This window comes from Peromyscus maniculatus, chromosome 10, assembly GCF_049852395.1.
Source record: "Peromyscus maniculatus bairdii isolate BWxNUB_F1_BW_parent chromosome 10, HU_Pman_BW_mat_3.1, whole genome shotgun sequence".
Classification (NCBI taxonomy): Eukaryota; Metazoa; Chordata; class Mammalia; order Rodentia; family Cricetidae; genus Peromyscus; species Peromyscus maniculatus.
Window position 1 is genome coordinate 25,992,148 of NC_134861.1, and position 25,675 is coordinate 26,017,822.

A 25,675-nucleotide genomic window follows, 5' to 3' on the forward strand; every position below is an offset into this window, starting at 1 on the left:
AGGCTTTGGGTCTCAATGACATTGGTTGTATTTAGAAACTCCCAAATGCCTGCTGGTGTGGAAGTCCTGCTAATCTGTGCCTTCCTCTCCTGTTTAATTTTTTTAATGTGTGTGAATGTTTTGCATGTATGTGTGTGTCTGTGCACCATGTGCATGCAGTGCCCACACCAGCCAGAAGAGGGCATTGGACCCCTGGAACTGAAGTCGCAGAAGGTTGTGAGCTGCCGTGGGGCTGGGACTTGACTCAGGTCCTCTGGACGTGCTGCCCCATTCCTTACTGGTGAGCTCTCCTCTCCTGCTTAGTCCCCAGCAGGTGTACTGGAGACATTAGTCCTTGCGTGATCACTGGTTTATTGCCAATCGTCTTCGTTTTGCTCAATTCCCATCTTCCTCCTTGGTTCGCAATCACACTGAGCATTCCTGGAGACAGATATGATTGTGCCATGCATGGGATTCTTTTAAATTTGCCTTAGTGTGAAATCTTACTGTGTCCCTGTGTGGGAACAGTGGTCCTGTGAGCTGAGCACTGTGTCTTTCTTTGCTTTCCCGGTCACACAGCCTTAGCCATGTTAGAGCTCCCAGAGCCTGTTACTAGCACCCTCTTGGCTTTGTACCTAGAATACACCATTTGGAGTGCACTTTCCCCATTGATTACTAGTGCTTCTAGTAACCAGTTCCTCCAAGCTCAGGTGTAGGACAGAGGGCCCTTTACCTGCCCCTCAGATACAACCCATTAACGTTACTAATTACTGCGTTACTGTGCTTACTGCTGTCTTCCTCCCTCTCCCGCCTTTATTTTATGGGCTTGCTCATGGACGGAGACTTGTCTCCCTTGCTGCATGTCAGTGAGATACCCCAGTAATAAAATGTTGAATCCTTTTACCTTATGGTTAAGGTACCAAGGGCTAAAGACAATAAGTTACCTTGCAAGTGATTTGCGATGTTCAGAGCTATAGTGCCTACCTTATGTACAGGTGTTTGTTCTCACTCTACCAGGAATTACAGACCCAGATATCTATAAGAATGAAAAAATAGGCTGGTCATGCTCTCTTCATTTTTCTGGGATGTATGACTTTCTTTTTTAGAATATTTTATATTTATTTTTTGACAATTTCCTACATGTATGCAGTATATCTTGATCACATTCAAGCTAGGCCTCCCCTCCTACTCCTCCAGACCCCTGGAACTTAGGACTTTCTTGTGCTAAATTTCCTCACGTGTGATACATGCTTTGGTACAAGCAATTCTTTACCTTCTTCTTACACTTCACTTACAGAAAGCGATAGTGTGAAAATGGTTATAACTTGATGAGTTATGAAAGACTCGAGGATCGAGTGTACCTTTTGTACATCTTTGTGAGAAGCTGCATGTGTGTAAATGTGGCAGTTCTTATGTTATGGTTTGTCTGTGGGTCCGTGTTGATTTGACACTCAAAACATTCCGACGTTTCCAGTTTCATTTGTCTTCATTACTTGTCTCATTGCTGGGACAGAATAACTGACGAGGGCGACCTAACGGAGGGAGGGTGGCTGCTTTGGCTCAGAGTCCGGGGAGATGCATGGCCCTGGAGATGGGGAAGCAGGCACAGCGGGCACAGCTTGGTCATGCTGTGTCCACAGTCAGTGTTCAGCTCACCCCCTCCTTTCTGTGTAGTCTGGATTCCAGCCGGGGGCCGCCTACCAGCATTTAGGCTGTGTTACCAGAGAACACAACACCTCGGCCAACAGTTAGTCAACTTTCCTGGTTAGGATTTGCCTAGCTGGAATTCTCAGAGAAAGTTAAACTGAGTCTAGGATTAAATTGTGTGGCTCCTGAATTTTCAGGAGGTGACACAATGCCTCTGGTATCAAATTTGATTAAGCTTGATAGCTTTAATGCCATTTGATTCTGTTGGGCAGAAGAGTTTAATTGCTTACTCTAGACAATGGGTTTTTAACTGACTAAAGAATAGTGTTTATTAAAGTTACCTTGGAGATCTGAAAGGGAGAGGTGTGCTTCTCTTTCCTAGGCAGAAACAGGTCCAGGGCATCGTCAGCATGTGGTAAAATGGGATAACTGAGCAGTACTGACTTCTTTGGGATTCAGCCTTTTATCTCCTCTGAGGCATTAGTTTGTCTAACCTGCAGCATGCTTGAACAGGGAGCCTGCAGAGGCTAGGAAGGAAAACTGTTAGCAAGTCTCAGGTGCCAAGGACTTCTGATTCATTTTGTACTACACATGGTTATCTGGTTTCCCTTGGCAACCTCCAGTTTTCTGCTGCTTTATCATCATAGTTAGGATACTTCGTACACTGACGACATCACGTGGAAGAAGCTCAAAAGAAGAGACAAGAAGGTCACTGAAAAGTACAGAGGAGCCAGGCAGGGTAGTGTACAACTTTAATCCCAACACTTGGGAGGCAGAAACAGGGAGATCCCTTGAGTTTAAGGCCAGCCTGGTCTACGTGGTGAGTTCCAGACCAGCTAGGGCTACACAGTGAAAACCTGTGTCAAAGCAACAACGAAAGTTCAGAGGAGTCTGAGATTGTGTCAGAAAGAAAGTTTTCCACAGCTCAGACTGGACCAATGAGAGAGATTTCAGAATTACCGTGGCAGTTTGGGGGTGTGAAGGAATGGATCAAATCCTGCAAACTTTTAAGGGGGATATCTGAATTGTATTGTTTGTAAACTTAGGTGAGATTTCAAGGTAACAACAATGCTCCTTGTTGTTGTAGTTTGAATTTGGCATTCTTAGTGTGATCACTACTGCTTTATTAACTATATTAAGTATGTATCAGGAACCCTACTTGGTTGCATATATATGATTTCACAAATTCTCACAATATATCTGCAGGGCAAATATTAATATTCAATATAGAGAAATAAGATTATTGATCTCTTGTATTATAAAGAAGGGCAGGACAGCATTCTTTAGGACATTTCAGCTTCGGGAAGTCATTGTTACTTCTCTAATCTTGAAGTCCTGTCAGTCTCCACAGCATTTGCTCTGGAACAGTGTGCTAAGCAGCGCCCCTTTGTCATAACCTTTAGTCATCCCGAAGTTTAAACTGTGACACTCTTAGTTCGTTCTCTCACTTTATCTGTTAGAGCCATGCCCGTCCACGGTGGAAAAGGCTGAGTAAGTGGAGGACAGGAAGGAGTCTCAGTGCAGAAGGTGGGGGTGGAGAGGCAGCAGATTCAGCAGCTGCTGAGGCATGCCGAGCGCTTCTCCTAACTAGGGAGTACTCTGTGGAACTTGGCTTACGTTGGGACACGTAATGTTTCTGAGTGGTCCTGAGGTTTAGGCGTCTCTAGTGTCCTGCTAGGAAGAACAGGCCTCTGCGTATGTGTCACAGTGTATAACTGCTTGAAGAGGATGTGAATGCTAATGGTTGGCCGTTTTTGTAACACATGAGAGCAGAGACTGTGGGTATCAGTGATCTACATGTGTTCTTGTTGTGTTCACACAGTGGCATATGCTGCGGCAGGACAGGCATTCCTTGTTTATAAGCTGGAGGAGGGTCATGGAAAACTGAGAGATGTTTGTGTCACACATTACAATGCAAAGCAGTTTGCATTATTATCATTTACTCCTCATAACAGGAGTTATCTAATTCTCCATTTTAGGAATCTTGCAGTTAGAAAAAGAATTTTTAAAAGGTTTTATATAAGTGTTTGCCTATATGTATATATGTTCATACCCGTTATCCACAGAGGTCAGAAGAGGACCCTGGAACCTTGGAACTAGAGTAAATGTGGTTGTGAGCCGCTGTGTGAGTGCTGGGAACCAGACTTGGGTCCTCTGTAAGAGCAGTCCATGTTCATAATCCCTGTGCCGTCTCTTCAGCCCCCAACTCTTTGCAAGTTTTAATTATTTTTTCCCAGAATATTTTCTCTAACATAGAATTTTTAAGTGCATGAAAAAGTTAAAAGAAACATCAACCACATTAGATTCCATAATGATTACCATTTTACTGTATTTGCTTTATTATATATCTGCTCTTCATTTCCCCGTTCTCCGGTCTGGTGGTCCAGAGAGAGTTGCAGGTAGAAGTGCTACATTTAGTTCCTGACCATATACACATGAATATGATGAGTCAGATAGTGTTATTAAAAATAAAACCCGGACCATTCAGATCTCTGTGTTAGAAGCTGTGTGGGTACTGAGTCTCTTTGGGCTGTTTGTTTTTGAGACAGGATCTTATGTAGTGGAGGCTGGCCTCAGACTTGTTATCTAGCCAGGGCTAGCCTTGAACTCCTAATCTTCCAGCCTCTACCTCCCATTTGCTGAGTTTGTTGGCCTTGCCCCTTTGAATTCCTAGACCACAGCAGGTCAGCCTTGCAAACTGAAATCTTGCGTGAGGTCACTGCCTTCAAGACTGACTCCTCTTCTCATAAGAGGAGTTTGATTAACAGATTGTTTAAGCACTTTGATAATGGTGTTGGAACTTCATTTTACTGAATACTCTTCCTCTTTTCTTCTTCCTGGACGTGACTGAATTGTCTACAGCATGCTGCGTGGTTGCTGGTGAAACAGGAGGTGGGGTAAGTAGGGGTTTTTACCACTATTTAAATATAAGCTACCCGGGTCTTCAAGTACTTGACTACTGCTCCCTCCTTTTCTAGAGTAAATTCGGCAGCTAGAGAAATTGGCACAGTAAGTGCTTTCATTATGTACCATGTCCAGTTTGCTTACATACACAGCAGCCTTTTAAGAGGGACTTGTTCAGTGTGATTGTAGATATGTATTTACAAGCATTAGGCATGTATTGAAAGTAGTTTGGGAGGTTATCTTATAGATAATAAATTTTAGATTTATACTTGAAGCTAAATTAATAAAACTAGATGATAAGCCACAAAAAGTAAAATTCTGGTTAAATCTGAGTAATAATGAATTTACAGGTAACACCCGGAAAACAGAAATTAGCAATCAGTCCCTTATCTGGAACTCTTAGAAGACAAATAGGTTTTGGAATTTAGATCTTTGGATTTTAGGAATGTAATATGATGTTAAATCTTATATATAATGTACACCTTTTTAGGGTGGTACTGTGTAATTAAATGAGCTATTTCTACAGTGAAGAAAAATACATAAAATTTGGTAAACAGCCTCACATGTTCAAATCAAGTGCATTAAAAAAAAAACTGTTGAATCTTCAGAGTTTTTGGTTTTGTTTGATTTTTAAAACTAAGCATTCTGAGCCGGGCGGTGGTGGCGCACGCCTTTAATCCCAGCACTCGGGAGGCAGAGCCAGGTGGATCTCTGTGAGTTCAAGGCCAGCCTGGGCTACCAAGTGAGTTCCAGGAAAGGCGCAAAGCTACACAGAGAAACCCTGTCTCGAAAAACAACAAAAAAAAAAACTAAGCATTCTGTGCTTGAAAAGGGGCCATGGATTATAGGAGGTTCCTGTGTACTTTGGTGAGAAAAACCAGGAGAAAACATAGCTTTCTGCGTTAGAAGCTCATCTGTGGTTCTGAGATTTATAGAAAAAAAAAAAATTAACATTGTTTGTTTTTTATATCATGTCCACATCTTCCCTTTTCAAAAGAGAAATAACCACATATTTATCAACGGTTGCAGGCTTAATGAAGTTTTAGTCCTTAAATTTCAAAGCCTTAAGATTTAGGTCTGACAAATTTTGATCTATTTTTAGAAAAAGAATGCCATCATGAGAACATGCCATTTTTGTAAATGCTTTTCCTTGGCATGCACATTGCTTGTGAGTTACTGCTTTCATTCCACATCTAAGGGTTCTGTACCAAGCTGTTTCTTTTCTTTCTTTTTTTTCTTTTTTTTTTTTTTTTTTGCCAGAATGCAAAATCAAGGTTTAATTCTGAGTATCCAAAAGCAATACAAGCCTAGGCAGGGACTTCGTCCAACAGATCCAACGCAGTGGAGGCTGGAGGAAGTCCTAAGCTGTTTTTTTGACTAGAACTTGATCCAGATAGGAGTCCTGGGACAGACAAACACAGGCTGCTTCCTCCAGGGTCCTCACTGTGGGTGAGAAGAGCACTAAGAATTTCCATTAAGGAATTGACTTAGGGAATTTCGCTCAGAATAGTTGCTAGGGTGTTAGGTTGGCTTCTCTCTAGACTGCTGGCTGTGCTGTGTCTAGAGTGAGATCAACTGCAGCGGATAGGAAGTGCGGTTAGGTCACAGAAGGCCGAATTTGCTTGAGGAGGAGCACTGTCCTTCTAAAGGACAACCAGATACGGGCCTCTGTGGAGACATGCATCCAAAATTATACTAGAAAAGTTATTAGCCATATTCAAATTTCATGATTGAAAATCTTAACTTTTTTTTTTTTTTTGGTTTTGGTTTTTACTGAGTCAGGGTTTCTCCGGGTAGCCTTGGCTATTCTCAAACTCACTCTGTAGACCAGGCTGGCCTCGAACTCACAGAGATTTGCCTGCCTCTGCCTCCTAAGTGGTGGGAGGCATCCAGAAAAAAAATCTTAAAAAAAACCCTTAACATCTTAAGTATTATATTTTTTGGCCATATGTATGAATAAGAATTTCAAGCTATCAATTAAGCCTTTGCTTTGGTTTTTTAATCTGGAGGAGAAAAGTACCTGCACTTTTTAGCAAGATTACCAATTTTGAAATTGTTCATATAAACCAGTTTTCTTTTCTGTGTATGTATGTTTGTTTGTTTGTTTCAAGGTATAGTTCTGGCTGGCCTGGAACTCATAGAGATCCCCCTGCCTCTGTTGGGATTAAAGGCATGGCAGATTTTTTAATGTATAAAGAACAGTGTTTTCGCAGGATTGACTTTTGCTGTAGCTCTTCAGATTCTCAGATCTATAAACAATTTTAAAACAGTTTATTTTTCTGTTTCTACTTTTTATCCTTTAAACTATATTTTCTTGGGACTGGAGAGATGGCTCAATAGTTAAGAACACTTGCTGCTCCTGTTCCAGAGGATCCAAGTTTGATTCCCAGCACCCACAGAACAGTTCACAGTCATCTGTAATTCCAGTTCTTCTGGCCTGCATGGGCACCAGGCATTCAGATAGTGCACATACATATGTGCAGGCAAAACATTTACACACATAAATAAAAATTGTTTAATGTATTTTCTTTTTAAAAAAGATTTATTATTATGTATAGTCCAGAAGAAGGCATCAGATCCCCTGGGATTGGAGTTGCAGGCAGTTGTGAGCACCCTAAGATAGATGCTCAGAACTGAAGCTGAATCCTCTGCAAGAGCATGGACACTCTTAACCACATTCTCAAAGACGTGCTCTCACATCTTAGTTACATACCTTCAACTTTAATGTCAGTTTATGCAAATGTAATTAAACTGTTGACACAATATCCAAGCAGTCTTTTAAAGCATCTAAATGTGGGCTCAAGAGTTGACTCAGTGGTTAAGAACACTTGTTCTTGCAGGGGACCTGGGTTCAAGTCTAAGTACCCACATGGAGGCTTACAACCATCAGTAGCTCCAGCCCCAGGGCATCTGGCACGCTCTTCTGACCTTGGACAACAGGCATGCATGTGGTGCACAGACACACAGTTTTTGTTTGTTTGTTTGTTTGTTTTGTATTTTGGGACAGGGTCTCTCCATGTAGTACTGGTTATCCTATTATCCTACAACTGGAGACGTAGACCAAGCTGGCCTTGAACTCAGGGCCTTTGCTTCCTGAGTGTTGGGATTAGAGTCCTGTGTTTCCATACCTGGTGACACACAGTTTTGTAGTTTCCAAGCAATACACATAAAGTAAATAAACATATATATGTGTGTGTGTGTGTGTGTGTGTGTGTGTGTGTGTTTGTGTGTGTTTCTGATATTCAGAGGAGTAGAAACAGTTGATGAAACTTACTGTTTGAATAAACTCTTGATGGTAGACAAGTGACTTGCTATTCTGTCAAATAAAAGATTTATCTGGGTATTTCATTGTTAAACTGTAGCCCCAAAGCACCTTTAACTATAACCAAAGTTATGGTCTCAACTGGATATAGAATGAATGGATAACTTTTTAATTTGCATTTTTAGAGGAACAGTATATATACATATATATGTATATATATACATATATAAAATATATATAATATATACTTTTATTTTCTTCTGTATGGGGTTACTTATTAGTTTATGGACAACTTAGCAAAGGCTATACCAGAACAGTAGTTTTTATATTTTTTCTCCCAGATCAATTAATTTTAACCATTAGCTAAAAGACTTTTTGTGTCTTGCCTGCAGTTAGTACTTTCTGTTGGTCTTGAAGAATTAAATTATTATAAGGGATAGCATTTGTAGGTAGTAACTCCATCAGTAAAGACTGGACATTAGAAGGAATGACTCAGAGTCTGTCATGATGGCACACTCCTTTATCCCAGCGTGCTGGAGGCAGAGGCTGGCCTGCAAATGAGTTCCAGCACAGCCGGGCTGCACAGAACCCTGTCTCAGAAAAACAACAAAACCAAACAAACAAGGGATGATTTGTGACTGCATTCTGCCTGGCTCTTGCTGTAAGCAGTCCTGTGATCAGCCGTTGGAGTGTTGGGTATGTTAACCACTTGAATGATACAGCCTTGTTAGTTTGTAGTAACAGCTTGGGGGTCCTCAACACAGGAGAACAGTTTTAGTAATATATACTAGAGCTCGACTGTATATTTCCTCAGTTCCTTTCTATTACAATTGTAAGCTACATGCTAAAGCGAGTTCTCATAATGGGCGTTTATCAAAACGCTCATGAGTAGATTTAGGGGAATGTGAGATTTTTTATTTAACAAATATTACACTGGTAAACCTTTTAGAATGTAGATACTTCAGGATTTAATGTTTCTTCTTAAGCAGTAAGGAGGGGAGAGTACAGCTTTTACTTCATTTCCCATAAGTAAGCCCCGTTTTCAGGAGGGGTGATTGTAGACATTTGTAACATGAATATAACTATTGCAGTGGGTATTTTTGAATTTCCAGGCAGTAAACATTCATCTTTTTTTGACCTTTCAAGAATGTATGAATCTTGGAATCTCATGATTCCAACTCAGGAAAATAAATGAATGTGCTTTTATTTGAATCTTCAAAAGTGGGCTCACATGCCACTAAAAACGTTAATTCTTTGCTCTCTAAAGTATAGGCCTATGAGGTGAGGAATTTTGCGTGCTTTGTTTGATCTTCTTTCTGCTGTATAAAATGGTGCCTGACATAGAGTAGGCACTCATTATGCTCCGATGACTGCATGCATCCTTTTCTTTAACATGAACAGTGAAGTTTTTCATGTTGTGAATTAATTCTTATGTTATTCAGAAAGCAGAGTCTGTCTATGGGAAGAAACGATGTGGTTCAGCTGAAAGAAGCCTTCAAATGGATAACTCACCCCCTGTTCTCAGAGGAACTTGGAGTTCCCATTGATGGGAAGGTATCAGACATCGGCAATGTTGATCTCTGGGTTCCTGGGCTCACCCTGTTACTGCAGAGACTTGGTTAGCCAAAAGCATCTCCTCTTTATATAACTCAATGGCGGATCTCCTCAGGTTTTGGGTTTGTTTTTTGTTTTTTTGTTTTGTTTCATTTTTTTGTTTTTCGAGACAGGGTTTCTCTTTGTAGCCTTGGCTGTCCTGGAACAGGCTTGTCCTGACCAGACTGGCTGGCCTGGAACTCAAAGATCCGCCTGCCTCTGCCTCCCGAGTGCTGGGATTAAAGGGGTGCGCCTCTGTGCCCTCCTAAGGTTTTAAATGCTCATTTAGTTCTGTCTAAATTGATGTTAAAGCCTCTTGTTTGTTTTTACTCTTTGTGATCCAAGACACTTAAGACGATAACAAATACTGTGAACACATCGACCTTAAAAGCCAGAAGTAAATCTTCCCCTGAAATTTTTTGTACTTTAGCTGAAAGGACAGATTTACTGATGCAAAGCAATGTATTAAAAACTGAGCAAGGAGCCAGCGAGCTGACGCAGTGGGTAAAGGGGCTTGCCACGAAGCCTCACGGCCTCAGTTCAATCCTTGCCTCCACTTGGTGAAAGGAAAGAACCAATTACCACAGGTTGTTCTCTGAACCACACACACACAAATACACACACTTTTGTTTGTTTGTTTTTTTAAAGCTAAGCAAATATCAAATCAGCTCCAGACTAATCTTGGTTTTCTGTGGCACTTTTGCTTTCAAATGTATAGACAGTAGGTATTCAGTCCAGTGGAAGGGCCTTGTTCTTAAGTTCTGTTTCTTGGCAGAGGCTGCCTTTGAAGCTAGGACACCTGACTGCTTTTCCAGTTCTAGAGAAGATCTGGCCTCAGTTGTGCGAATGGGTTGAAATCAGGGACAGCTCAGCAGGCCGCCTTGTGTGAAAACAGGGCCGGTTCCAGCTCATCTGAAATCAGACTTCAGCTCATTGCTCATTTCTCTAGAAGGAAGTTTCCTGAATATTAGATCTACCCTATTCAAGTAAAATCCCAGCACTGTGCTCTAAAAACCAGTTAGGTTTTTAAAACCATTCTAAATTACATACTCCATCTCATAGTAAAAATAATCCATTTCATGTTTTTGGCTTTTTGAGACAGGGTCTCATAGCTCAGGCTGGCTTTGAACTTACTATGTAGCTGAGAACTCCTGACCTTTTGCCTCCCCCTCTCAAGTGCTACGACTGAATACTGAAAGAATAAAGAGTGAAAATACCTCACAGATGGTCTGAAAAGAAAATGAAGTCATGAAAGTACTTTGGAAATTCGAGAAGTCATTAATATACACAGTTCTTACCTCAAATTTCAGTTTTGAAGCAGATAATTTTAAATTTTACATACTGAGTCAGAAAAGAAAGTGAGAGACAAAAGATCTAGTGATGTTGGAGTAGACTCCAGCTGGCTTTCTTTAGGGGACAACACTTGGTTCATCTTATTTTTATCATGTGTATTAGGATAAGGTGCAAAACAGAAGCCATTTATTATTATAATTCAGAGAAGATAATCAGCTTGGTAAAGGATCTAGTGAGCTCAGGGTAAGGAGAAGGCAGTGGTATGTGGCATTTACAGCTTTTTCTTCAGTAGCAAATCTTGAATATTCTCTGCAGAGATAAGATGTATGTAACATGAAATTATTCAAGTGCTTATTGCGGCAATTCTTTAATAATAGGAATATTTTCTATAACTTACTGTCTCACAGTTCTTCCAGCTGAAGGTGTCTGTAGTGAGATCAACAGCTTTCCAATATGGCTAACAATTGGCTAGTGAGAGCCATACCCGTGCCTTGTGGTTCCACCCCGGGGGGGGGGGGGGGGGGGGGGAGGGAAGAGAAGGGGATTGGAAAATCATCTTGTTTGATAGTTTATAATGTGGAAGCATCACTCTGAAGAAACAAAAATTAAGAGCACTTTTTTAAAAGTCGGATGTGAGTACTTTGGGGACAAGCTTGCAGGCTGGGGAGATGACTCGGGTGGTGTTGGCCACACAGACCTTCAGACCTGAGTGAGGGGTTGACAACACCATGTAAAAGCCACGCAGGGGCCGATCTCTGCGGCGTTGTGGCCTGCCAGCCTAGCCTAATCGGTGAGGGACAGTCACCGTGAGAGATCCCCAGCTCAGAAAATAACATGGTGAGGGACTGAAAAAGATAACCGATGTTGACCTCTAGCCTCCATGTAGGCTTCTACACAAGTGTGTACACACCCACATGCACACACAGACATGCGCGTGCGCACATACACAGGCTTCATCCAGAGTTCTTACAGACTTGAACAGAATGTTTTTGTCCTGCTAACACCTGGTCAAAAATGGCACGGAAGTTCTCGGGAGTGTTAGTTATCTCCGTCCAGCTCCCTGAGGAGTTCTCATTCATCTTCATTCTGATGTATGCATCTGCCCAACACAAGTTGATTTAAAAACTTAGTTTGAGGGAGGGACATCTGGGGAGGTTTGGATGGAGGAAAGAGAAGAGAAAAATGTTAGGATTATATTATTATCTCAAAAATAAAGCAAAACAACACAACCATACGAGGTTTGGCAGTCCTGTTGGTGACGGGGTCTGGAAGTTTACAGAAGTAACGCGCCTCCCTTCCAAGCGGCCTGCAGACAGGCAGGCCGGGGGCGCCAGTGCTTCTGGTCCTGGTAGCTGTTCTGAGCCAGCCTTTGGGAGTTAACTTATTTCCATTCATAAGTTGTTAGCTGTTAGTTTCCTTTTGTTCATTTGAAAACTGTTCTTTATAATTTTAGAGCTTGTTTGAAGTGAGTGTGGTCTTTGCTCATCCAGAAACAGCTGAGGATTGCCACTTCCTGTAAGTTACCCCGTAAAAAAACAGTGTCAATTATGTAAAATGGTAGTGCTTTTCTTTTTCATGAAGATAGTATTATTTTTCTTTCTCGTGAATATTTTAGAATTTGTCATGCCTTAGATTTAAATGTGACCTCTCATAGAAGATTCCTCATGGAAACCAATATAGTTCACAAATGTACACACACACATATGATATGTAAATATAAGTATATAAAATGTATTTGAATTGTGCCAACCTAATATAAACTCATTAAACATTCTTCTTTTTTTGGTTTTGGTTTTGGTTTTTTTGGTTTTTTTAGACAGGTCCTCGCTATTTAGCCCTGGCTGTCCTGGAACTCACTATGTAGACCAGGCTGGCCTTGAACTCACAGAGATCCACTTGCTTCTACCTCCCAAATGCTGGGATTAAAGGCGTGCACCACCAACCATGCCCGGCTAAACTTTTATCTTAACTTGAATTTTATTTCAGAGGTGAAGTTTGCCCAGATTGTTTCAAACCAGCCAAAAACAAACAGGTAAGGATTTTTATTTCTTAAAATTACCAATAAAGTGAATATGCATTGGATAAGATGTGATATGGTAACGTGGATAATATGCACGTGGTAAGAACTGGTCTTTAAATATTTCCATTTGGCTAATAGACTTTCATCTTATGTATTTACTTTATTCCTTTGGGTTTTCTGAGATCGCCTCACTCAGGATCATCTGGAACTCACAGTGTAAACCAGTTTGTCCTGGAACTTGTAGCCATCCCAGGGCCTCTTTGTAGGACTCCAGTCCTGCCACACATTGCCCAGCCTTGGGTGTCCTGTGAAACCACGCAGCAGGGCTCCCTGACCCCTTAATCTTGCATCTTCTGTCCTGCAGAGACAGCACCATGTGGATGTGCTGCTGCCAGCTCCGCTGCCAATCAGGACGGCCCACAGCTGTCTCAGTGTGTGCCGACCCTGGGCAGACGTCCGTTGGCAGCTCCTTCAAGGAGCTGAGTGCTGTTTCGATAAGGTTTTCCTCCCTCCAGTGAGTTAGGATCTTGACAAGATGGAACCTCCAGTGGAGGGCTTCCCCTCGCCTTTCCTGTTGGCGCAGCGCTGGGCAGGAGGCTTCTCTTGTCTCTTTAGTAATCACAGCTGCTTTCTCAGCCGATTGTGCTGTCTTGAAATTTCCTCTGCTGAACGGCTTACTCCATTCCCTTTAAATTCAGCTGTACTGAAATTCTTACATGGGAAGAATGAAGCCAGATTCTTGGCCACAATGTGCCCTAAATGTCCCCTATCCAGTTCCTGAGGGAGCTTTGTTCCGTTCTGACACCTCAGGAGCCAGCCCACTACCTCCCACGTTTTCCTCAGCATTCTGATTGTTTAAGCTTCCTCGAAAATGGATCATTTGTTATGCCCAGATCTCGGGGACCCCCCAAAGACAACCACAGAGACTGAACCCCTATGTAAAAGCAAAGAGCCTTTATTTTCAAACTCAGAGCTTTGACTCTCTGTCTGTTCGATGCAGTGGTGAGAACAGAGAGCCCAGAGCTCGGGCAGGGTGGGGGCCGGGTATCATAGCAGAGGTTGGGGTGAGGGATTTCCAGGGTTCAGGACTCTGATTGGCTGACATTTGTCTAGGGTATAGGGAATGTTTGGAATGTCAGGTGCAGGCCCTCTTAGATGCAGGCCTCACTGGGTGGGGTCAGTTGATGTCTCCTCCTGGGTCGAGGTGTCGCCTGCTGGAAGCTGTGTCTGGGCCTCTAAGCCTGTCATGGCAGCTGTGTGGTCAAGCTGTTTTGGTCCCTTCCAACATCATTAAGCTCTGCTTAGAGCATTCAAGAGCTTCTCTAACCCAGAGTCCAAACTCTTCCACATTCCTCCCACAAATCAGTGCCAAAGGCTTAAGAACTACATGATGAGGTTCATCACACAACAGTGACCGAAGCATATCTAATTATCCTTTATGAATAAAAACTTGGAGTCAGACGTTGGGGTAAGAACCTGAATGGTCAGAGGAGCGGCAGAGAAGTGACCAGTGACCTCCTCACGCTCTCCTTCCTCAATCTAAAAGGGCCAGCAATCTTTCTAAGCCCCACCCTACTACCTCCTGTGTCTCTCTATATGTCCTTGGTCCTCCAAAACCTCTATGGCTAATTTTGGTCAGCTCGTAGCTAGCTCCACCCTCTTATTCAAATCAAACTTTATTGACAGTGTTGGGAGTGTCAGCGTGTGATCAAAACAAGTGGCCCTAATACTGCCTTAGTTATTTTTCCTATTGCTGTGGTAAAATACTCTGACAAAAGATTTTGGTGCACAGTACTGAACAAAATGGAGAAAGTGAGCTGGACACAAATATCCATTTCTCCTTTCTTCCTGGTGCCGTGATCTGCTGAGGCTGTTTTTATTAAGGACATAGAGAGAAGAAGGGCCTTGAGAGGCCTGTCAGAAACAGACCAACATTATGAGCATTTAAGTTTGACTTACGTTCTTGGGACTATGAAGTATTTCTTGATTTTAATATGTAGGATGATATAATTCCTCAGATCATTTGTGTTTCAGCTCTTGTCTAGATAAAATGTCTTTTTGTTTCACCCTATATAGTCAGTGTTCACCAGAATGGCCGTTTTGAAAGCTTTGAATAAGATAAAAGAAGACGATTTCCTCGAGTAAGTATAGAAATAAGAAAGTGTTGTCACTTTAGAAACCATGGGAATACAACAGGCGCTCTGGATTACCTCAGACAAGCCTGGCTCTCACCCAAGCTGTGCGCGTCTTAGTCCTCCTCCTCATGGCCCCTGAGGACCTGATGAGTGGCAGTTCTCAGTAAATGTTTATCAGATTAACAGTGTGAATCAAGTCTGACTTCCTTATCTTACTGAAGAGGAGGCCAGAGTGTGACTCGGTGGTCAGGACCTACCTGGCAGAGTTGAGGCCTGGGTTCAGCCACTGGGACCAAAGCCCAAGCTTTTGAATTTGAGAGGATATTAATTCCAAAAAAGGAGTTGCCTCACCTGGGTTTTCAGCTGAGTAATTTAATGGCCCATGGGCCAAGAGCTGTTCCTGTTACTTCCCAAATCTGGTACTTTCTAGTGTGGCATCTCTAAAGAGGAGAGGAGGCTCAGGAGTGTCCTCGCTCGCTCGCTCGCACAGAAAGAGCACTGGCCGGAGAGTTCGGAGACCTGGCTTCAGGTCTGTGCTGTATCCCACAGATGGAACTTAGCTATGTCAACTTCTTCTTTGGGCATCAGTGCCCTTTTCTAAAATATAAATTGTTAAAATATGTAGAAACACAATAAATTTTATATTTTAATTATCAGTACTTTTTAAAAAAAACCTAATTATTGTAATTTTCATTCTAGAAGATCCTTGAATAGATATCAAGCAATGACATCATGATGAGGGGTTCTTATCATTTATGAACTAAAAAAATGATTCTCAGGATGGAAATATTTTCATTAAACTTTAAAGAGTAAAGAGTACTTTATCAAGGGGCTGGAGAGACGGATCAGGTCCAGTTCTGGCACCCAGGCAGCAGCTCACAGCCATCTAGAACCTAATCCAGGGGATCTGACACCCTCTTCTGGCCTCTGCAGACACCAGGCAGGCGCATGGTGCACAGACAAAACATTCATACACATAAAATTCAAGTTAAAAAGAATACTTTATATAAATACCAGTTCTTGGGTTTCAAAATGATTTTATTGTTAAAGAATCTTAGGAAATCATAGAAAAATTCCAAGCCACCTGTTTGGGGTTAAATCAGAATTTAATTATTTACAGGTAGCCTCCAGTTCATGGCTTTGGAAACTCCTAAATGATGGACAGAGGGGAAATTGTTCCTCCCTGTCCCTGTCCTCAGATTGAAGTCCATTAGCTAAGAGAATGGCATCCCAACTTTACACTTTTCTCTGGCTCCAGGTCACAGTTGAAATGAGAAGGAAGAGAGGGTGACAGTAGTGGAGGACTCCCCACGGTAGGGCAGGTCCCCACACGTGGGAGCCGTTACCCACTTCAGAACAGCTTTACCAATCAGTCAAGGCTCATGCAAGGCAGCAGCCTGTGATCAGAGAGGAAAATGGCTGGCGAGCCTGGAGGGGCTTCTGCTTTGTATAAGTGGGTTTTCCCCTACATCTGAAGACTGTTAGAAATTATCTCTGGGGAAGATAAGGTCTCCTGACTGAAGAGCGACATCAAAGCCCCAATTTACTTAGTGCCACTGCTGTGTGTTAGAAGTGGTTCTCCAGGGCTGGAATATCGGTTCAGAGGTTAAAAATCACTTGTTGCAAAGGACCTAGGTGTGATTCCCAGCACCCGTTTGTTGCCTTCTTGGGCACCAGGCACACATCTGGTGCACAGATGTACATGCAGGCAAAATAGTTATACACATAGTAAAAATAAATCTTGGTTTGATTTTGCTTGTTTGGTTTTTTTTTGTTTTGTTTTGTTTTGTTTTTTTTGTTTGTTTGTTTTTTTGTTTTTCGAGACAGGGTTTCTCTGTGTAGTTCTGCGCCTTTCCTGGGACTCACTTGGTAGCCCAGGCTGGCCTCAAACTCACAGAGATCCGCCTGGCTCTGCCGCTTGTTTGGTTTTTGAGACAGGGTTTCTCTGTGTAGGTTTGGTGCCTGTCCTGGATCTCGATCTGTAGACCAGGCTGGCCTTGAACTCACAGAGATCAGCCTGTCTCTGCCTCCTGGGTGCTGGGATTAGAGAGGTGTACCATACTTCTCTGCATAATAAAATAAATCTTAGAGGGAGGGAGGGAAGGGATGGTAGTCTACAGCTGATATGGTAGCTTATGCCTATAATCCTAGACCTCAGGAGGCTGAGGCAAATGGATTGTGGCCAGACTTCAACATAGTGAGTTCCAGACCAACTTGGGATACAGGGTGAGACCCTATCTCAAAATAATCAGAACCTAGGGACTGGGAAGATGGCTCAGTGATTAAGAGCATTGGCTGCTCTTTCAGAGGACCTAGGATCAATTCCCAAAATATCCATACACATAAAATAAAAATAAACCTTTAAAACAAAACAGTAATGTAACATGAATCTTAAAAGGTCTTAATAAAAATAAGCCTTGAGCCAAGTATTGGGGTAAATGCTGAAAGATCAGAGAAACAGAACAGTCCACAACTAACTTTACCTCGCCAACTTCTCAGCTGATCTTGTTTCCTCAAACTGGAAACCTCTGAGTTCTCATCCGAATGGGTTTCAGCTGAGCTGCTGCTAGAAGCCTAAAAGCTTCCCAGGCCCTAGTTCCTGGTCCTCACACCTTATATACCTTTTTGCCTCCTGCCATCACTTCCTGGGATTAAAAGCGTGTATCACCATGCCCAGCTGTTTCCAGTGTGGCTTTGAACTCACAGAGTTCCAGATGGATCTCTGCCTCCCAAGTGGATAGGATTAAAGGTGTGTGTGTGCCACCATTTTCTGGCCTGTATGTCTGTCTAGTGGCTGTTCTGTCTCTGACCCCAGACAAGTTTATTAGGGTGCACAATATATTGGGGGACACAATATCACCACGCAGTAAAAATTGAAAAGTAAAAGCCTGAAGAATCCTTTTTGCTTTAAAACTTGAAAGGTGGAGAGAGGTAGAGCCCTTGGGGCTCAGGTTCTGAGTTGACAGTGCTGACTCATCTGTTCTATGACGCATGTCTCAAATATTAGTGCCCATCAAGTGTATTTTGTTTTGCAGGCAATTCCCTTGTCCTCCAAACTCACCAAAGACTGTGTGCACTGTCCTTGGAATTGAGTGTACTCATGGTGCTGTTTTTGTTGCTGGTAACTATCTCATCTAGAATGTAGGAGCCCTGTCATCCCCTTGCTGATCACGTCCACTGTTCTTCCTCTTGTTCCTCCTGAGGACCAGATGCAGAGAAAACCAGGCAGACCAGGGTGTCCAGTGACCTGACACAGACTTCCAAGAGCTAATGTTCCTATACTCTCCTTGACTAAACACTTGGCTTTATCCAGAGAGAAAGACAATGTTGTATCGACTTTCCTAATTGCTATATGGCAGGCAGGGTTTTGTTTTCTTTTAAAAGTTACAGTTGCTTCCTAGGGAAAGCTTGAAGGAAATTGCTCTGGACCCTGCTGCCTCCTCAGGCCGGGGCAGCAGCTCTCTTGTGGGGACTATTCATAAGGCAGTGAGTGAGTCACAATGTGTTAGGGAGTTTCTTGGGTTTTTTTTTTTTTTAACTTAGTGATTCTTAAACTTTTCACAAATTTAATTTTCTGTAATACATCATCACCAATGTTCATTATATTTGAATTATAATTAGTTATCTGTAAAAGCAAGTTTTTTTTATGGTCATTGTTGTATTCCACAATATCATGTAACTCTTCCAGTGAGTCAGATTATTAATCATTTCACTCACTTGACACACTGTCTCTGTGTTTCTAAGGGATCTATTCTATTGTTACTTTAAATCTTACTTAATTATCTCCATGTCTGTGTTATGGCTTCCCAAGTTAGACTGTTTCTTAGTTAAAGGCTAGGCCTCATTTTATATCCTAGCATGTAGAATATCAAATTTACTAGTTACTTCCCTTTTTATCCTAATATATTGATCACAGCATTCAATCCAACTACCTGATATTTCTTTGGCAGGCAGATACAATAAATACTCCAGGAATCTACCACAGACTCCTTGGATAATTGATGGAGAAAGGAAAATGGAATCTTCGGTAGAAGAATTAATTTCAGATCATCTCTTGGCAGTATTCAAAGCAGAGAGTAAGTGTTATGGTGTTCCTGTTTAACGTACATTGTTATTCACGAGTAGATTCCTTGGTGGCTCCAGGAAAGACTTCTCTAATTAGTCGCTCACCTCAGGCTCACCCCAGCCTGGACGCCGGGCTTCCCCAGAACAGGTGCTGTTAATATGCAGGCTCTGAGGTCAGGCTAGATTTTAGTCTGGATATTCAAGAATGTCGGTCCTTTCTCAGTGACTGCTCTCTCCTGGGAAACTCAGAACCACTGAGTCTGCTTTAGACAAATGCATTGAATGTGAAGAAGTTCCAATTTTATGTCCAGTGCTTGTTCAGGAGTAGTTAGCTGGCTTCTGCCCTAACCTACGGGGTGATTTGGGAGGAAGTTCGTGACTAGAGAAAATAGATCAAGAGCAACCATTTTGCAGAGATTTTATGGAGTGTATTGTGTTTTAATTTCCTATTAGTGAGCCATATCTGTGGGATGAGTCAGGTCTGGGAAAGCTTGTTTTCCTTGTCTCAACAAGCCTGGAAGTCAACAGCAGGTTATAGTCTGTGGTTTGTGTGGAATATAGAAGAAGAAAAGGTCTAAGACTTCTATTGTAAAGAAAAACTGCAGGCAGTGGGCAATGTCCGTCTTTGGAGTGGGGCTTCTAGCACCACAGTGGCCAGTGAGGCACCTTTCTCACTGGGAACCTGAGGTTTGACATGCTGTAAAGTCATAAGCAGTGCTTAGTGCTGTCCCTCTGACTTGTTAGGAAGGCAGAGAAACACTAAACCACATCTCCTGCATGAGTTGGCTAGAGGCTGGCATGGTGAGTAGTTAGCTGGCTTCTGCCCTAACCTACGGGGTGATTTAGGAGGAAGTTCCTGACTAGAGAAAATAAATCAAGAGCAACCATTTTGCAGAGGTTTTATGGAGTGTATTGTGTTTTAATTTCCTATTAGTGAGCCATATCTGTGGGATGAGTCACATCCCTCTAGCTAGGCTCCTGGTGCTAACACCGGAGCTGGTCTGTGAACTTGGCTGCTCATTATTATTTGTCTTATTATTTTTACTCGTTTGGTGTTGGGACTTGGCGTGTGTGCAGGCTTCCTTGGAGTTTACAGAGGGTTGTGAGCTGGGCCATGTGAGTGCAAGAGCAGTGCACTCTCCAATGTGGATCCCCCTGTCCAGGAACGCCCCCACATGGTTTCCTTCTGTGGGTGTGCACATGTGGGGGGCACATGTGGGGGTGCACATGTGGTGTGCACATGTGGGTGTGCACATGTGGGGTGTGCACATGTGGGGTGCACATGTGGGTGTGTGCATGTGGTATGCATTGGAGCCTGGGGGCCAGTGCTGCTGTCTTCCTCAGCTGCTTCCACCGCGCTCTGTGACAAGGCCCACTGAACCTGGAGCTCACCGAGCTGGTTAGAATGGCCAGCCAGTGAGCGCCAGGGACCTGCTTGTATTCACCATACCCACCAAGTTACGGACACACTTCGTCACACTTCACTTCACTTTTTTTTTTTTTGGTTTTGCAAGACAGGGTTTCTCTGTTCACTTCACTTTTTAAAAAGATTTTTATTTTTTAAACTGTATAATATGTGTGTTTGTATATGTGTATGTATGTATTTGTGTGTGTGTATGTGTATGTGTGTATGTGTGCATGTATGTGTGTGTATATGTGTGTATGTGTGTGTATATGTGTATGTATGTCTGTGTGTGTATGTATATGTGTGTATGTATGTGTGTGTATATGTATATGTGTGTATGTATATGTGTGTATGTTTGTATTTGTGTATATGTGTGTATGTGTGTGTGTATATATATGTGTGTGTATATGTATATGTGTGTATGTATGTATATGTATATGTATGTATGTATGTGCATGTATATGTGTATATGTGCATGTATGTATATGTGTATGTGCATGTATGTATTTGTGTGTGTATATGTGTGTATGTATGTGTGTGTATATGTATATGTGTATGTATGTGTGTGTATATGTATATGTGTATGTATGTGTATGTATGTATATGTGTGTGTATATGTGTGTTTGTGTGTGTGTGTGTGTGTGTGTGTGTGTGTGTGTGTGTGTGTGTGTGGTGGGGGTGCATGTGAGTGCTGTTCTTAGGGGAGATAAGAGCATTGTGTCCCCTGGAGCTGGAGTTCTGGGTGTTTGTGAGCCTCCTGATGTTCAAGAGCAGCAAGTACTCTTGCTGTGGAGCCATCCCTCTAGCTGGGCTCCTGGTGCTCACACGGGGGCTGGTCTGTGCACTTGGCTCCTGGTGCTCACACGGGGGCTGGTCTGTGAACTTGGCTCCTGGTGCTCACACGGGAGCTGGTCTGTGAACTTGGCTCCTGGTGCTCACACGGGGGCTGGTCTGTGAACTTGGCTCCTGGTGCTCACACGGGGGCTGGTCTGTGAACTAGGCTCCTGGTGCTCACACGGGGGCTGGTCTGTGAACTTGGCTGCTGGTGCTCACACGGGAGCTGGTCTGTGAACATGGCTGCTGGTGCTCACACGGGAGCTGGTCTGTGCACTTGGCTCCTGGTGCTCACACGGGAGCTGGTCTGTGAACTTGGCTCCTGGTGCTCACACGGGAGCTGGTCTGTGAACTTGGCTCCTGGTGCTCACACGGGAGCTGGTCTGTGAACTTGGCTGCTCGTGCTCACACGGGAGCTGGTCTGTGCACTTGGCTCCTGGTGCTCACACGGGAGCTGGTCTGTGAACTAGGCTGCTCGTGCTCACACGGGAGCTGGTCTGTGCACTTGGCTCCTGGTGCTCACACGGGGGCTGGTCTGTGAACTTGGTTGCTCGTGCTCACATGGGAGCTGGTCTGTGAACTAGGCTGCTTGTGCTCACACGGGGGCTGGTCTGTGCACTTGGCTCCTGGTGCTCACACCGGAGACAAATGACTCAGCCGTTTCCCTAGCTGACATGAATTATTTCTCAACAGAGAAGAAAAATAACCTAGAAGCCTAATATTTCCAGATTTTTAGGAAAAAGACTTTGAGGCATTTCACCTGCTTAATATTTGCAAACTACTATCATTTACTGAAGACTTGAAAATAAGCTCCGCTTAAAAGCCTCTCCTGGGCTGAAGGTGTCATTCACCATGCACTGGGCTCTGGCTTTGCATTTCAGCACTGCACCAAAAAGAACAAAGAGAAAAGGCACCTTGCTCGATTTTGGGGTGTGTGTGAGGGGGTGCTGCCTCACTTCCTTTCTATGGGAATTCAGGGATCTTCAGTTTGGACTGTTTAGGTCTCAAGCCCCTGGCTGCTTCAGGGCTCAGGGACTGCAGTGGCAGTTTTTCATGTATGTGTTCATGAAGGTATTTATGGTCCTTCCACTAGAAGGGAAAGTACTGTCCCCCAATTGAAAGTGACAGCTGTGAGGCTGAGGATGTAGCTCAGTTGCCCTGGGATCGATTCCCAGCACCATTGAGTTAGGCATGGTGGCACAGGCCTAGAATCCTGGTACTTGGAAGGTAGAGACCGGAGACCCACAAATTTAAGATCATCCTTACTATAAGGTGATTTGAGACCAGTCTGGGCTCCTGAAACTCTGTCTCCAAACAAACACACAACAAAGACACAGGCCGGGCGATGATGACGTAGGCCTTTCATCCCAACATTCAGGAGGCAGAGGTGGTCTGATCTCTGAGTTTAGAACAACCTAGTCTACATATCGAGTTCCAGTCCCGCCAGGGCTACACAGCAAGAACCTATCTCAAAACAACAACAAAAACCCCAAAACAAGAAACAAAAGCAGATTGCGTGTTCATAGAGAAACTGATTGAGAGCTTGCTGAAAAACAATAGTCTGCTGGTTCTGGGTGCCCCCTGCTCCTGTGTGAGGGTGGGTGGTATAGTCTTCTCACCTGGGTGCTCCCTGCTCCTATGTGCGGGGTGGGTGGTATAGTCTGCTGGACCTGGGTGCCCCCTGCTCCTGTGTGCGGGGTGGGTGGTATAGTCTTCTCACCTGGGTGCTCCCTGCTCCTGTGTGCGGGGTGGGTGGTATAGTCTGCTGGACCTGGGTGCCCCCTGCTCCTGTGTGCGGGGTAGGTGGTATAGTCTTCTCACCTGGGTGCCCACTGCTCCTGTGTGCGGGTGGGTGGTATAGTCTGCTGGACTTGGGTGCCCCCTGCTCCTGTGTGCGGGTGGGTGGTATAAGCTTGTTCAGAGTTCCTGACTGATAGCAGCATTTGCCAACCATGCTTCTCAGCTGGGTGACGTGTTATTTCTGGTCAGTGGTTCATATCTGCGGACTCTGGGAAGATGAGTTTAGCAGTTGCCTCCTTAAGTTTGACAACTGTGTGGAATAGACAAGAGCTGGGTGAGCAGCTCTGTTTCATGATAACCACTCTGTCCCTAAGGAGGACATAAAAACTTGTCTCTCATTGCTTTAATGGCACATCCTGTTATGTACTTGCTAATCCTGTAGTTAAGGAGTACTAAGAATTGACACACTCAAAATCAATGAGTCGAGGACATTTTCCCCTAGTACTACATTTACTTCTTTATTTACTGACTAAAATGTTTGTTGGGTCAGTTCCCTGTGTGCATGATGAGTTACAAGGTCAAGTCCAAGCTATGTGTCTTGGCATTCTGGGGCCTTCAAGCCTTCAGTCAGCTGGCACCCACCCGGGGCCTGAGAGCCGCTGTGTAGCTGAGCCGCCTAGTGGTCCAGATAATCACTGCTCTTCATTGGTTTTTGGCATTTCCTTCCCTCCCAGGAAATGCTTAAAACCCGGCACTTAGGGAATTAGGCGAGACACAGTTGAGATTCAGAAAAGTAAGTTTTAAGCATTTATTCTCTAGTACTAAAGACTTCCAGCTAGTCCTCATTATACACTTTATAAAGTTTTAAGGGTTTTCTCCTATAAATGATTTCTATTCTAAGTTCCAGAGTGTTTTCTTAGTTTCAAGTTGGAAAACATTTCTAAATGGGAGCTGGTGACATGGCTCAGTGGCTGAAGGCATTTGCTGCTAAGATCCATGGCCCGAGTTTGATCCCCAGGTCCTCCGCATGTACACCATGGCACACACCTGTACTCACAGACCATCTCACACACACAAGTGCATGTAACACTGCAGTAAGAAATAGAATAAAGGGTAAAAACTAGAATTGTGCTCACAGTGCAGGAGTGTCCTTACATTTGTCTCCTGACCTGTGTCTACATGTCACATTAGACTCGCTGATTCTCCATAAAGGGTGACTCTGAGGATGAGGACCTTGTCCACCTTGTTTCCTGTGTCTCTCTAACGTCACGCACCGTGCGTCGCCCCAGCAGACATCCTGAGTGAACACACCAGTGCTTTGTGAACCAGCACCCTGCTGCTGCTTCCTCTTTGTCAGAGACCTTAAATGTCATCGTTGCACAGACTACTCAGGTTCCCAGAGCCTCCTCCATCCCTTCTCAGCCCTGACCTCTGCTTATGTCTTGTGGTCCAGTGTAACCTGGTGTCAGAGTGCCTGATCCACTGGCCGTGGGTGGCTACCAGATCTGCATTTCTTAATCTGATGTGACTTTGGCAGTGGATTCATCCTGCCTGTCTCACCTTCTTTAGAAGGAAAGTGAAAACAGTGCCAGTGGCATCTGTTTTAAAGCACTTGGAGTGATGCCTGCTCAGGTGTTTGCTGTGGTGACAGAGTCTTCTGTCTGATCTGCATCTGTGAGCATTGCTGTGTAGATCCTTAAAACTGTTCTCCCTGTCTCACATTCTCAGCTGTGCTAGTGGGGATAAATTCATCTTGGTTTGTCCAGTGATTTTAACATGGCTCCATGTTGGGTTTGGTTATATACTCAATTTGCTTTTTACAGGTCAGACCTTTCTTCTCTCACTTTTTTTTCCCCATAGAGTTTAATTTTAACATGATTGCTCTTGTTGTTATGCCTGCTTTAAGAAAAAAAGACAAAGTTTTTGCCGCAAGCCAGTGGCCAAGGAGGTGGGGCCTTGCCTATCTATGAGATGGTGATATAGATGCTAGTTAAACTCTGGCTTTGATGTCAAAAATATATAGCTCTGCCACTGGATTGTTTAATATTACCTAAATCTATGAAGCGTAATGTTCATTTATTTAATTCTTCGTCAAGTTATAATGAGGATTAAATGATGTGTGTATAATTTTACCCCAGTACCTATAATGAGTAGTATTTATTATTATCATCACTGTTTTTAGCCAAGATTGAGATTAGAGGTGGGGTGATCATTATTGCTTGAGGTCCTCTCCCATGGATTGCTGGGACCACAAGTCCTTCAGTGGATTTCTGCCAGCGGTTGGAACAAAGTATACTAGAGCTGCTGTCTCTCATCCTTTCCTCCCCTTGTTCTGCTTCTTACAGGTTTTAATTTCTCATCCTCTGGAAGAGAAGATGTAGATGTGAGGACTTTAGGAAATGGTAAGATGGCCTCAATACCACATGATGAGAACTGGCTGCTGATAATCACCTGTGAGGCAGTAACTTTCTATAGTCACTTGGAACCACAGTGGGAGGACCCAGGCTCCTCTACATGGGGAGCGTGTGGCTTGTGCAGCTACCTCTGTGGACTATGATTTGTGTCTGAACAGCAGTCATTTCTTCAGAGACGTCCTTACCACAAGCTGTAATCTGTAATGGACTTCATGTGCATGAAGAAGAAAAAGTTTTTCCCTCAAAGTTTATTAGTTACTCCATTTAAGAACTTCTCAGACCAGTTGGTGGTGACTCATGCCTCTGGAGGCAAAAGCAGATGGATCTCTGAGTTCAAGGCCAGCCTGGTCTACATAGTGAGTTCCAGGACAGTCAGGACTATGT

General features: G+C 43.4%; 1 protein-coding gene across 4 annotated transcripts in view; it reads left to right on the plus strand.

Moving 5' to 3' along the window:
- The window catches only part of Pus10 (pseudouridine synthase 10), a 79,332-nt gene that overhangs the window by 31,958 nt on the left and 21,699 nt on the right, over positions 1–25,675 (plus strand). For 3 of the 4 annotated variants that reach the window (XM_042285539.2, XM_042285540.2, XM_006974789.4), the window contains exons 5-12: positions 4,489–4,523; positions 9,235–9,346; positions 12,132–12,193; positions 12,665–12,710; positions 14,775–14,839; positions 17,869–17,954; positions 18,784–18,909; positions 25,223–25,279. In XM_042285539.2, the coding sequence (XP_042141473.1) occupies positions 4,489–4,523; positions 9,235–9,346; positions 12,132–12,193; positions 12,665–12,710; positions 14,775–14,839; positions 17,869–17,954; positions 18,784–18,909; positions 25,223–25,279 (589 nt within the window). Of the gene's footprint in view, positions 1–4,488; positions 4,524–8,321; positions 8,489–9,234; positions 9,347–12,131; positions 12,194–12,664; positions 12,711–14,774; positions 14,840–17,868; positions 17,955–18,783; positions 18,910–25,222; positions 25,280–25,675 lie in introns of those variants that run through there. The other variant, XM_042285541.2, reaches the window with a different exon arrangement.